We start from the raw sequence: 14,258 nt of genomic DNA, 5'->3' as shown, positions 1-14,258 counted from the left end.
TCAAACAAAAAGACAGCTCACGTGCACTTTTAGATTTAGTGGGCAATATTATAGACATGAGTCAGCTGTTATACACGTCCCTCTCTGTCAGACAGAGGTTGCACCCAGGCCATTGTTGTGCTGCAGGCAGCGCCCCCCCCTGCATGGCACTTTGGTGGCAGGAAGTATAGAATGACCAACCATCAGACTGTCTGATGACTGTCTGAGCCGGCCGGCGACTAAACATGGAAACCGCTGGAGGTTGGAACAGCTCTTAAAAACTTTGTCCACTATTTCCGAAGTCAGGTTGAGGGGGGAAAGGGGCTTGATGATCCATTTGGTTCAACTTCAATTTGTAGCCTACTCTCTCATCGTAACGTTTCATTTGGAGACCTGGTGCTCCCCTGACCCGACGTTGAGAATCAGTACTTTATACTGCGAAGTCTTGACCGAAAATGCAACAAATAGATGTCATGAATGCTACACATGGCTCGAAAAATGGGAACCGCGCCGTTTAGAAATGACAGCAGCTTTGGTTCTCGGCACACCACCTAGGGTGCACTGGGATCCTGGCCATATCCACACACATTCAAAGGCCAATATTTTATGCAGCCATTGTTCTGTGAAAGGGAGAAATGAACTAGAGTTTGACCCATGCCAGAATTTTTGGGGGGTCCAATGAATGGCTGCGCAATTAACGAAATATATATACAGTATACCTTGTATACCGTAGTTGTTCTTCTATACCTGAGGTGAATTATACCCGTGCTGTGAAGGTGGTTAGTAAAAACTGGCCATACCTATTGAACAGCACTTTAACTGCTGCTACTATCTTTAACTTCGCCTCAGGGCAGCATGTTATGTGTACACCTGCATACGATGCTGATGTTCCTAAAAGAACACACACCTGCATATATGATGTTCTAAACATCGTGTAGGCCTACCTGCTACTACACACGCTATCTGTAGGTCAGATAGCGTGCTCAAACTACAGCATCACACAAAACTGACAAAAGCATCAAAAGTAGCAGTTTTGAGCTTGCAAATCCACAGAGATCTTGAAGAAAAGTAATAATTGTGATTCTGATTCTGATTCTAATTCTATATCTAAACTTTTTTCCCTTATATATCAAGGAATCGACCCAGTTTTCTATAATTGACTAAATGCATTCGTCTGATTAAACCACTTAACCCTGTATTATACTTTGTTGTAAAAGGTGTTGTACAACAGTGAGCGGTGAGCACGTAATATTTACAGTTCAGATCTTGTCATAAAACTATGATGGCAGTGTAAAATAAAGTGTATTTCATAAGTAATTGTTCGTTAATCATAATCGTGGAAAATTATCGAAATAATGATTGATTTGAATTAATATCCTGATTTTGGAGGTCAAATATTTTTAAATGTTTCTCTCAATAGGCCTATTAAAGTTTCTGTTTAATTTAATATATAAGCAAACAAGTACATTTTAATATACACATAAAGTGAGCTTCATTATTAAATCCTATCCTATCCAACATTTAAAAAAACAGCAGTTCTACAAGCTCTCAACACCGCACATTGTGGGCTTGTAGATCTGCTATTTTTGAGGGGCGCTAGCCCCTCCTATATATATATACAGGTTTAATGTTTGTTTTTAGTTCAATGTTTGTTTTAAAAATGCCATTGACAATGAAGGGAAAATTTACGTCATATTGTCCCTCATTACGTCATATTGTCCCTCATTACGTCATATTGTCTAATGGCATTTAATGTTTGTTTTGGCACCATTTGTTTTACATCACCATTTCATCACCTAATCAACATGAGTTAGACTTTAATATATTAGCGTCCCTCATGTCACACGGGTGTGATTTTTGTTATCTAATCCTGGTGGGTTTCGCAGCCCACCTGCAAGATGTTGCACGCAGGATAGAATTCCTATTCCCATGTGTTCCGCTGCATGTCTTATCTTTTTTCCACCCATATAAAAGCCAAGCTATTTGTGTAAACTGCAAACTGTCAGATGGCTGACAAGGCTTTTATTTTCACATAACGCTGCTAATGACAAGCCCACACCACACAGTCTCTGTAAGGTGGAAACCTCATATGTCAAAAACTGTTACTATTCGGAGTTCAAATAAAAAGTAACATAGCAAAAATAACCAATTTACAAGCTCAAAACGCCATGCATCGCGATTCAAGCTTGTAGAGCGACTATGTTTGCTACTTTTGTGTGACACTGTGGTATGACAAAGCAGGGCGTTAATTTACTATAAAACATAAAAAGTGCAAATATGGAGATAAGACGTTTCTGCCCGACAGCAACTATGTGGGAGGTCACCTTGGCAGGTAACTCCCCAACAAACGACAACAAACTGTTATATTAATAACACCAGAGGTGAAATAAGTAGTAGTAGTAGTAAATAATATGTAGCAATACCACAATAAAAATAAATAGAAGCTCTATTTAATACAAGTAAATGTCCTGTACATTTTTACTTGAGTATGCAAGACCTCTTTTCTGTCATTATTCGCACTGGTTGCCTGCTCCGACTGTCCCTGTAGGTGTGCAAAATGTCACTATTCTCTACAAACTTGAGCAAAAGTACAAAATTATTGCTCAAAAGAATTAGTCTGGCTCCAGCCCTGAATCACTAGCCACGGCCATTAAAAAAAAACATGTTCTGACAATAATGAAGTGAAACTAAATGAAAATTTGAGTGTCAGGCTACAAAAGTATCGAAGTAAAAGTAGTAGTATTTTTCAAGATTTGTCAATCTTTTTCTCTTCTAGCTGATCTAAAGCTCGCGACCCAGTGTAAGCTTGTAGATAAGCTATTTTCGAATACTATAAGCTAGGGCTTAAGTGCTTAATGTATGTTTTGTATTCATATTTGAAATCTGCAAAGTAACTAGAAAGCTTTCAAATAATTGTAGTGGGGTAAAAAGTACAATATTGGAGGACATTTTTAAATTCTTGTAAATGTACCTCCAACTTGAACTTAATAAGTATAAGCAGTACACGAGTATCTATGAATCATTAGGCATTATGGTTCATGGCCATTGGCCACCTGTTGCAGTACAGTGCAGCACTCTCATAATTAAGATAAATTACATAAGATGCAGTATTACTATTGATTATGTCATATACAGACAAAGCTCAAACTAAATATAGGTACAGTAGACCAGGGCAAAGCAGAGCCTACTGTGCACCCTGCTTTTGACAGAAAGCTTACACCCCCAATTTCCTGCACCACACACACACACACACACACACACACACACACACACACACACACACACACACACACACAGTGGGTGTGTGGTTGTAATGTATCAAAAGATTCCGTGTGAATATGATATGAATTTGACTAACCTCCATATGCCTAGTTTTAACAGAGCAATCGTTGATTGATGTTAACTGTGGACAACACCATAAAGCATTACACTTTGTTAAGTTTAAATGTTACCTATAGTTAGTATACTTGCCAGCCCATAGAGCATCATTGTGAACCCAGACATTTTGAGTACACGAAGGTTTTATGTTACAAATGTTGAGTATTGGTCCCCAGCAGCCTCAGCAGGTAGAAACTGCCGGATGCTAACTGTTGAGCAATTTTCATAATTGGCATAATATAATGTGATGGAATGGATTCAGCACCATGAAAACCCCCTAGTTTTACTCATCATATGTTACTTAAAGCATGATGAAATTTTGATTTTTTTCCCCCCTCATAGGTTGTTAATGGTATGGTATTACATATTATGCCAATTATAAAAATTGCTCATATACAAGTTATCATACGGCAGTTTCTACATGCTGGGGACCAATACATTTCTAACATAAAACTTTGGTGTACTGAACATGCCTGGGTTCAGATTCTGGCAAGTAAAGTGGACTATGTGTGTTTACATTTCTTTGGTGATATGAACGTTATATTTCGCATGCCAATAATATGAGAGAGAGAGAGAGAGAGAGAGAGAGAGAGAGAGAGAGAGAGAGAGAGAGGAAATTCTCCCGTCCCTTCTCCTGCTGCTGTAAATCGCCAGAGCATAAACAGACAAGCCTGAGCTGAGTTGATACTTTGATAAGTGATAACAGTCCACAACTATAATAATATCTAAAGCATGCAGACAGACAGTGCGCGTGAACACGTTTACAACGGCGGCCAGTCAAGGTGCGCTGATTTTGAACAGCGTTTTGATCCACAGTGAGTCTTGATCGGGGAAGTCAGAGGTTGGGAAGTTAAAAATAAATAAATAGCACGGGCTATATTCATGTCAGCAATTATTAACGTCAGTATAATAATCCTGGCATACCTGCGAGACGTCATAGCAGACTTTGGAAGCTGTCGGTCGTCCTCGAACGAGAAGGGAAAGTCGGGTAAAGTGAACCTTCCTTCCCTTGTTGCGTCCCGGTGCACAGTCAGTGCAGTGCTGTGTGTGAGTAGCGGAGCGCTCCGGGAGGGCGGTGCATCTGTACAATGTTCAACTACCAAACGTACACACCCCGCCTCCAAGGGGACAGTGCAGCTTCAGTAGTATAGCGGTGCTTAATTTTGTTCTCAAACTTTACATCAACTTCCAGTGCTACTATACATTCTCAGAGTTACAGACCTGTTTAATAGAATATAAGGGTCCATTTGGAAACCCCTTTGAGAACTATAGCCTATTGTTATTGTACAATTGCTACTTTCGGCTTAAATCATAGCTTGTTGTATCGGTCAAAATTGTCTTCGTATAGGCTATACAAAAAATATATAACGTTTAAATAACTTATCAAAACAAAAATATTCCACATGGTTGATGGTTTAATACAAAAAAGTGCATGCTGTTCTCATACTGACAGTCAGCACTAGCCCCAGTATGTTCCCTCAATCCCTCAGCACTAGCTCATTCTGTGGGGCTAAATGGCACCTGTTTCTAATCAACATAATCAAGTAGTTGCATAATATGCAACTACTTTGATTATGTCATTCAGTAGGCCTATGCTACTTTGTGTAGACCTATATTGAAACACATTAATTTATCAATTTGTTTATCTTACATTTTAACTTTTCATTATGTTTTAAACCATTTTATATCAAATTAACTAGGCTATACTTACTCAATATGGATTATGAAATTGCTAGAGAATTAAAATGTGCTTTATAACAACTTTGCTGACTTAAATAGAAAGAAATATCTGCTTATGTGATACTTGTGTATACTTATGGAGAACGTGCTTCATCGTGAAAGTAAAGGGAATTTTACCATGGGAACCCCTCATAGACATCACTTCTGAAACCACAGCCAGTGATTTCTATTTTCTTATCTTGTGAATCATAAAGGTGTAGCCCTCAGCCAAGACCCAGCAGGTTGTGAGTTGTTCTGGCGAGTGGGAGCCCTGGGTTCAATCCCCGCTTCCGCGTAATGCTACAAAGGCAAATCTACACAGTAAAATTATCCTCTCATTTATTTACCATTATTTAATTTGAGTTAAATTTAACTTGAACACTGATATTGATGTTGACTGTTGACTGTTTTGAGGCAGGGCAGCATAATATCTCCACCAGGCTGGGTCATCTTTATTTTTAATTTTACATTCCCAGTTCTCAGAGTTTCAAATGGATTGATTGTCTATTTTGATAGTAATCATATTGTTCAGTAAAAGTCTGGAGACTGCATGGACTCTAATGCTACCTTTCACAGTAAATGTATACACTTGTGGGAGCATTAATTTGTGTGCGGACACTTTTTATTCTCTCTGTTATTTTTTGTCCAGCACCCAACATAGTAGGTTTTTAGTCTGATGTTTTTAGTAGGTTTTTAGTCTGATGTTTTTTAGAAGTCTTTTGGCTGTTTTGCAACCTCTTTCTCAACAGTAACAGAGGTCTCCCGTCTCTCCAGCTCTTTAATAAACATAAAATAAATTTTTCAAGTGGTCGGTTGCCAATTTCAGTCAATCATGAGAAAGTCAGTTCCAATTTTACAGTGTCCCAGTTCCAATTTTGCATGCTCACTGCTCTGTGCCATCACTTCCAATTTCACTTATTTTCTCTCTCTCTCTCTCTCTCTCTCTCTATATATATATATATATATATATATATATATATATATATATATATAATTATACATTATATAGCCAGTATATAGCCTACTGTGCTTTGTAGTGTGCACCCTGCTTTTGACAGAAAGCTTACACCCCCGATTTCCTGAATCTCTCTCACACACATGCACACACACACACACACACACACACACACACACACACACACACACACACACACACACACACACACACACACTAAAGAGCTGGAGAGAGACCCCTGTCCCTGAAGGGGAACTACCCATAGATCCGAAGTCCCGTTAGACCGAACATGCACTGCTCCCGTGCTTGCGGTTAGGTTTAGGTTTGCTCCCGTGCTTGCGGTTAGGAGAATTGACCTTTAACACAGTGGGATTCTTGAGTATGTTTTTTTTTTTCTTCTTTTCAAAACAGATATGAAGAGTGTATCAATTTCAGTTCAGGTGATAATTAAAATTGGCACCGCTGCACAATGGAAATAAATGATTGCCCGGTAGATAGGGGGGGGGGGATCAAGCAGAAAAGGGCACCATCATTTACTGGAGCCAGAGCTGCCCTTTGAGGATCAAATATAATTATTATTTTCAGGGAAGGTGATGGACAAAAATGATGGAGTGAAAGTGATGGAGGAATGGCTTAATGACCACATGATGCAACCTTCAGCCCTTCGTCGATAGTATTGTGTGAAAATAGGCGATCTACATGTTGCGGTACGTGCATTCTCAGCCACATTGTGCCACAACTTGTATGTGAGTTGGTCGGGAGATTACGTACCTTAACATCTGTAAACCTGCGAGTGACAATACAAAATAAATATTATTAAATAATATATAAAATTACATTTCTGACTTTGTAAACACAAATATATATTTCCAAACATTTTGGAACATGTTTTTTAAATGATGTCCTGGATACCCAAGATGATGCCATGGTTGGTTTGGCAGTGCTTGAAGCAGGATGAAATAGCATGGCTTTCCCGTCATAGAGAACAGACCCCAGATGGCCATGCAGTCAGGATGTCCATTCTTCCCTGAGGTGATTGGTGCCGGCCTGCCGGGTTGACCTTTGGCCTCTGTTCTGCCCTGAGACAGGCAAATCCTCTTGCACAAAGTAGTATAAATCTGCCTGTGGAAAACAAAGAGCACTTAGATTGAGAGTAATGCGGCCAGACAGCCAGGGCCTTGTGTGCAGTGGTGGAAAAACCTACTCACACTTTTACCTAAGAATAAAAGCACCAATAGGCCTACTGTACATTAATATTGAAAGTACAACGTCTGGAATTCAACATGTACTTGAGAAAATCATGGAAAAGTATTGGCAACAAAATGTACTTAAAGAACCAAAAAGAAAAAGTAGCCTACTCATTATGCAGAATAAAGTACTCATTATTCAAGTTTTCAAATGTATAAAAAATTAAAATCTTTTGAAAATAGGCGATCAACAAGCTCGCAATGCATCACATTGCGAGCTTGTAGATCGCCTATTTTCAAATGGCCAAAATGTATAGGGCTGAAGTGGTTAACTCTCTCTACGTCGTCCTCAGACGAGCCCTCCATCGGCGTCTCCAGTCATCTCGGTTCTCCATACATCTGGCCAGCTCCTTTGTGCTTTCCACACCAGTATCTTTCTTTAGTACGTCCACGTAGGTAGGTGTGGGACGTCCTCTCAATCGATGCCCGTGTGTTGGTTCCCACAGTACAAGATTTTTGTCCGGGAGTTCTTGGTGTCGGTGGCAGTGGCCAGCTAGTCTCATCCTCCTTACTGCTATCTTCTCTGTTACACTTGGAAATGCCCCGTACAGACGCTTGTTGGTGATGTGCTCATCCTGGTTGATGTTCAGTACCACACGTAACAAGCTGGTGTAGCACCCGTCCAGGGATTTCTGTAGGGCTTGTGTAAGTGTCCAACATTCACAGCCATAGAGGAGGACGGACTCCACGGTAGCAGAGAAGAAACTGATCTTGATGTGTCGGTAACATATGTTTTGTAATTTGTAATAATTAAAATCTACAAAGTAACTAGTAACTCAAGTTTTCAAATAAATGTAGTGGAGTAAAAGTACAATATTTGGATCCAAGATGTAGCGGAGTAGAAGTAAGTATTGGAAATTGGAAATACTCAAGTAAAGTACAAATACCTCAAAATTGTACTTAAGTAAATGTACTTAGTTACGTTCCACCTACGCTTGTGTGTGAGAGAGGAAAAAAAGAAAGAACCGTTCATTGTGATCAGGTTTGAAACAGAGTAGGAGTACGCTTTTTAGTATTCAGTAGTGGAAAGTACTGTAAGTAGACATTTGAGGTACAGTACTTTTACTTGAGTATTTCCATTTTTCAATGCATTGTACTTCTACTCCACTACATCTCAGTACTTGTAATCCACTCCACTGACCTCTTTAGCTAGTTGTTACTTTGTAGATCTAAAGATGACAAAAAAAACAGACACACACATTTACCCTATAAGACCTATTTTACATACTCAGTTTGAATACAGGCCTTTTACTTGTAATAGAGTATTCTTATATTCTGTGGTATTTCTGAAGTCTGCAGTACTTCTTCCACCACTGTTGGGCTGTCAGGAAAAACAAAAAGCTTCAATGTTGATGAGATTGTCTTTTCCGGAGTGTGAGAGCTGTCAAGGCACAGCTGGAGCCATCTGATGACATGCCATTAAGGAGGGCCTGTCTCTGTTGCAGGATTTATCAATCCACCCTGACCTTTGTACAAAACCGCTTTCCCCAACGAGTATAAAAATAACACATTGTGAGATGCGCTTCTGACTCATGATGCTACTCCGTCTGCCAAAGGCGGCTACTGAATATATGAATCATTTATGTGCAAAGATAAGCATGAATGATGTATGGATGCCTTCTATAATATCTCTACTTTCTATAAATAAGTGTATGGATGTATAGATCTACCAATCTCATACGTTTTCTTTTGTTGCACATTGCTGCTAAGTTTTCTTTCCAAAGGTTAGAGGTTAGTGTGAGACAGATGTAGCCTACTCGGGTACCGTACAACGCAAGTCAGGAACAATTGGGAATGCATGCCCCACCTGTTATGTACAGTAATACCCGTTGTACCTGATGTCATCTTACAATTTATGTATTTAGCATCTTGTCAGAGTACTCACTGTACCCAGTTCTGTACTGTTAGCACAGTTAGAAATGGGCACCGGCCTACTTGATTGATTAAAGTCAGGGATGATATGAGTTGGGAATCCATGGCCAACCCGTTTCGTGTACTAGTCATCAGACTACCCGTTGTACCCATTCTCACAGCATCCAGTGTGGTACCCACTACCATAGTAAGCCTTGCCAAGCCACGAGGCCCATAGGGGCAGGAGCCTATCTCCTGTTTCTGTAGCGTGAGACGGCTTGATGTACAAGTACACCCCCTGGACATGATGTACAGTCCCACTGTGCTGGTCAAACTACCACTAGCCACTACCACATGACCGATTTAATGAATATAATGGACATCCCTGATGTCATCAGAAACTGCTGATCTTGTGTTGATGATTGATGACATACATGGGAATACAAAGACGAAAAGCTCAGCCAATCAGGGAAGCCTGTCACCTACACCCCTCCCATAGGCAGAGATCAGGTGCGACCTCCACAGACCCGCACATTATTTTATATTATTTTTTTAAGAAATCTCATCTGGAAACAAACAATTCAAAATATCAATATACAGCAATGCATTGGCATTAACAAGAACATGCACACACTTTGTACTTTTGAATAATATTTGACCAGGAGGAATGGAGGCTCTATTCCAGTGCTGCATGGGGTTGAGTGCTCTGTCCACCACTGTGTCAGTAAATTGGAGATGGTGAATGAATCCAGACGACCGACAAGAGTGGGGTCCATTTTGGTTGACACTTTATTTTCATGGTGGTAGGAACACAAGACAAAGGTCATAAAGTTAGTAATGGTCAAGGTCATGCCACTCTCACTCGGCGCACTGCCCTTCTGTTGAAGTGTTTTGGCAGTCGGACAGACAGACAAACAGACAGTAGTATTCCAGAGGCCAGACATGGGGGATATCCACATGTAGACATAAATAAGGAACAGAAAATAGATCCAAAAAAACAGTAAATAGAAGTTTTTTTTGTAAAAAGCCAGAGGAGACGTTTTCTGGAGGCCCCCCACTGGGATATTTTTTTCCTCGTATGAGCATTATTACTAATATAATTATCATCATTATTATTATTATTATTATGTATTATTCATTTACAGTATGGGGATGAGGTTATACACTGGCTAAAGAATAGAGTATGGAAACAGCTATATGGAAAACATATTTTGTCACCCGTTTATGAAGTGACCAGCTTTTTTTTTCTTTTTAAGGCAATTCATAGTATTTCAACCCTAATAACCACAGATTGCAACGGTCTATTCTTTCGTCTTCTTGAAACCCACAGGATTAGTCTGCAAAGTGCCTCTCCAAGTGCACAGGAATCTCCCTTCTTTTAAGCGCTAGTAGTACCACTGGAATGGGTCCATCTAAATAGTCTGTAAAAGACTCGGGAGAATTATTTGTGGCCATTTCTTGGGGGACACGAAAGGCCGGTTCCTGGGTTTTAGCTTTCGGGACACTGCAGCTTGAGGTCACAACGCTACAAAATCCTACCATTAGAATATCCCCTCCCCCCCCCACTTAGGGCCGTTCACACCAAGCACTATAACCATCGATAACCATAACTATAAAGATATAGTTTTAAAAATGGTTCCAAGTCAAGTGGATGGCAAAGTCCAAACCACAACTATAACATAGACAACGGTGAACGATATAGTTATACAGTAGTTATCATTAGTTATCGTTCTAGTGCTCTGTGTGACTGGTCCTTTTGACATGAGAATATCGTATCACGTGTGGTTGGACAGACAAGTAATGCTCAATTTATATCCAGTCGTACGCCGGTGGTGCTGGCCGAAAATAGCCGACGTACACACTCACGAGAGCTTTTGCGTCGGCTATTTCCGGCAAAGCGATGCTGTCGCATGACGAAGTATGAATCCGGCTTTAAGACTTGGTTCCAGTGTATAATACTAAAAAACATAAACGTCCACAGATTACACATTTACTAAATTTACACTTAAAAATTGCAGGGCTGTACAAAAAATACGGTCAAAATGATGCTTTTTCTGGAGGGAGGACAACTTTGAAAAAGAAAAAAGTGTACAAGACCATTGATACTCGAACCACGAACAGGCATGATATTTGTCTTATAATATTGCCATGTTATCTCATATAAACAAGAGTGTCTTTAAGTCTTATCAGCCTTATTGTTGTTCAGCAAAGGATGATTTTTTCCATGGTGCATCTGATCAGCTCTCTGAATGTTATGGAATTCAATACAAACCCATGCATTACTACTATGTTAATTTGCAAGTGTGAATATACACCTTTTTTTCCACCTTTGTGAACGGCTTGACAAAAATCACTTTTGTCCCCTTTGTCCCCCAACAGCCGGAGAGAACTCTCAGCTTCTCGGTCAGACCTCGGAAAAGAGATAGACTCTCTGACAAAGTATTTGTTTTTTTGAAGTTCAAAGACTTTTTGCTGTCGTCGACGGCCGTCTGTAGGTCGTGATGAACATCCCCGAGTTCAGTTCTGCTAGAGTACTCCAATCTTCTGCAGGCTCTCTTCTCTCTGCAGCCTTTGCTTTTAGCACCTCCTTAAGGTCGTTCGTGGCAACAAACTCTGTATGCACCGTTCAAGGTCCAGCCAAAAGTAACCTCTCCCACCGAATAAAAAACCCAAAACAGAACCACGCAAAAAAAAAAGAAAACAATAAAAACATCAGAGGGAAAAAGTAACAGGGTCAATATTTCTCTGAGCTATGCGGAAAAATACCTCAGCCTGCTAGAGTGAACTTTGTTTTGTTTTACTGGCATGGGTAGCCACACACACACACACACACACAAATCTGTGACATTTGAGAATAAAACACTTTAGGGACAAAAAAATAACAGTGAACAACAGTGAAAGAAACAATCAAAACCAACACTGCAGAAGTGCATGCATTTATAGTGGTCATCGTTAACCTTCGATTGCTTGATTTCGGAAAAATAGATCGAACAATACATGAGAAGCACAATTCTCCCCGACAGAGAACCCATCGTACGCATGTATTCACAGTCTCGGGTATTATTTATATACTCTGTTATTCTTTACATCTATTCATGGCGATGATTAGTTTCTCGATTGAAGCACTTGACTATAGGTACAGGGTGCAATTCATTCTCTCACTAACTCTTTCTCTCACTCCGTCTCAGCACTGGTGGGGCTGCGTGTTAGTAAAGAACAGTTCAAAATTAAAGCAAAACTCGGAGAAGATTCATATATCTAGGAGTACACAGTAAAATAGTTGAGTGCTACTTTTAACTCGGAGAGCGTAGAAATGGGCCAGTAACACTCTGTGTGTGAAGTGGCCTGTTTGCACTATGCGATGGGGGTGATGGTGTGCGGTGCTTCTGAAGGATTGTTAAAGGTTCATTCTTAGCAGCTTGATCATTGAAAGGTCCCATGAGTTTTACAGCTCTCTGAGGCTTGTGCAGGACACACAGAGTATAATGCCTCCCAGTCTCTCACATAGGAATGTACTGTATGTATGTATGTATGTATGTATGTATGTACAGTATGCTGTATGATTGTGTGCAGGGTTCGATTGTAAAAGAAAAACAACAACACATCGAACCCTGGATGTACTGTATGTACTGTATGCATGTGTATATATATGGTATATGTGTGAGTGAATGTTAGGCCTGTTAGGCCTACACATAGTTACGTGCCAGTGTCTCACACCAAAACATGTGCAGATCTATCGTACAAGCTTGTAGATCAGCTATTTCCAGCACACGACACGACGCAACCAGGGGTAGAAAGTAACTAAATATGTTTACTTACAGTAAGTACTGTACTTAAGTACAATTTTGAGGTATTTTACTTTACTTGAGTATTTCCAATTTCCAATACTTTTTACTTGTAGTGTACTTTACACTACATCTCAGAGGCAAATACTGTACTTTTACTCAGCTACAATTATTAAAAATCTGTAGTTACTAGTCACTTTGCAGATTTTGATTATTATTACAAAACATACATTAACCACTTAAGCCCTATATACATTTCGACCATTTGAAAATAGCCGATCTACAAGCTCACAATGCGTCGCGGTGTGACGCATTGTGAGTTTGTAAATCTGCTATTTTCAAAAGATCTTTATACATTTGAAAACATTCTGCAGAGTACTTTTACCGTTGGTACTTCAAGTACATTTTGATGCCAATACTTTTGTACTTTTACTCCAAGTACAATTTAAATTCCCAACTCGTAACTTGTAACAATAGTTCTATATTGCAGTATTAACTTAAGTAAAACATTTGTCGTACTCTTTCCACCACCGTAGTGTATGGCACCGTGCAGTGCAGGGATCAGCCAGGACCAGTGTTTCAAGTAATGAGCTGGAGGACGGGGAGACAGTATGAGGGGACAGGCCCGGGAGGGACGGTATGAGGGGACAGGACCAGGGGGGACGGTATGAGGGGACAGGGACCAGGGGGGACGGTATGAGGGGACAGGACCAGGGGGGACGGTATGAGGGGACAGGCCCGGGAGGGGCGGTATGAGGGGACAGGACCAGGGGGGACGGTATGAGGGGACAGGCCCGGGGGGGACGGTATGAGGGGACAGGACCAGGGGGGACGGTATGAGGGGACAGGCCCGGGAGGGGCGGTATGAGGGGACAGGACCAGGGGGGACAGTATGAGGGGACAGGACCAGGGGGGACGGTATGAGGGGACAGGACCAGGGGGGACGGTATGAGGGGACAGGACCAGGGGGGACGGTATGAGGGGACAGGCCCGGGGGGGACGGTATGAGGGGACAGGACCAGGGGGGGGGGGGCGGTATGAGGGGACAGGACCAGGGGGGACGGTATGAGGGGACAGGACCAGGGGGGGACGGTATGAGGGGACAGGACCAGGGGGGACGGTATGAGGGGACAGGCCCAGGGGGGGGCGGTATGAGGGGACAGGCCCGGGGGGGACGGTATGAGGGGACAGGACCAGGGGGGACGGTATGAGGGGACAGGACCAGGGGGGACGGTATGAGGGGACAGGCCCAGGGGGGACGGTATGAGGGGACAGGCCCAGGGGGGACGGTATGAGGGGACAGGCCCAGGGGGATACGGTATGAGGGGAGAGGCCCAGGGGGGG

General features: G+C 41.4%; 1 protein-coding gene across 4 annotated transcripts in view; it reads right to left on the bottom strand.

Annotated features, from left to right (window-relative positions):
* ptpn11b (protein tyrosine phosphatase non-receptor type 11b) overlaps positions 1-4,396 on the bottom strand; it is a 62,037-nt gene extending 57,641 nt beyond the window's left edge. For all 4 annotated transcript variants that reach the window (XR_014569533.1, XR_014569534.1, XM_083769956.1 and 1 more), the window contains exon 1: positions 4,282-4,396. Coding sequence is in view for 2 of the 4 variants with exons in the window: in XM_083769956.1 (XP_083626082.1) it covers positions 4,282-4,295 (14 nt within the window). In the remaining 2 variants the exon portion in view is untranslated. The remainder of the gene's footprint in view (positions 1-4,281) is intronic.
* Positions 4,397-14,258: the final 9,862 nt, after the last annotated feature.

The sequence above is a fragment of the Protomyctophum parallelum genome (genome assembly GCF_964188405.1).
Source record: "Protomyctophum parallelum genome assembly, chromosome: 7".
Lineage (NCBI taxonomy): Eukaryota > Metazoa > Chordata > Actinopteri > Myctophiformes > Myctophidae > Protomyctophum > Protomyctophum parallelum.
This window is presented reverse-complemented; position numbering and strand designations above follow the sequence as displayed.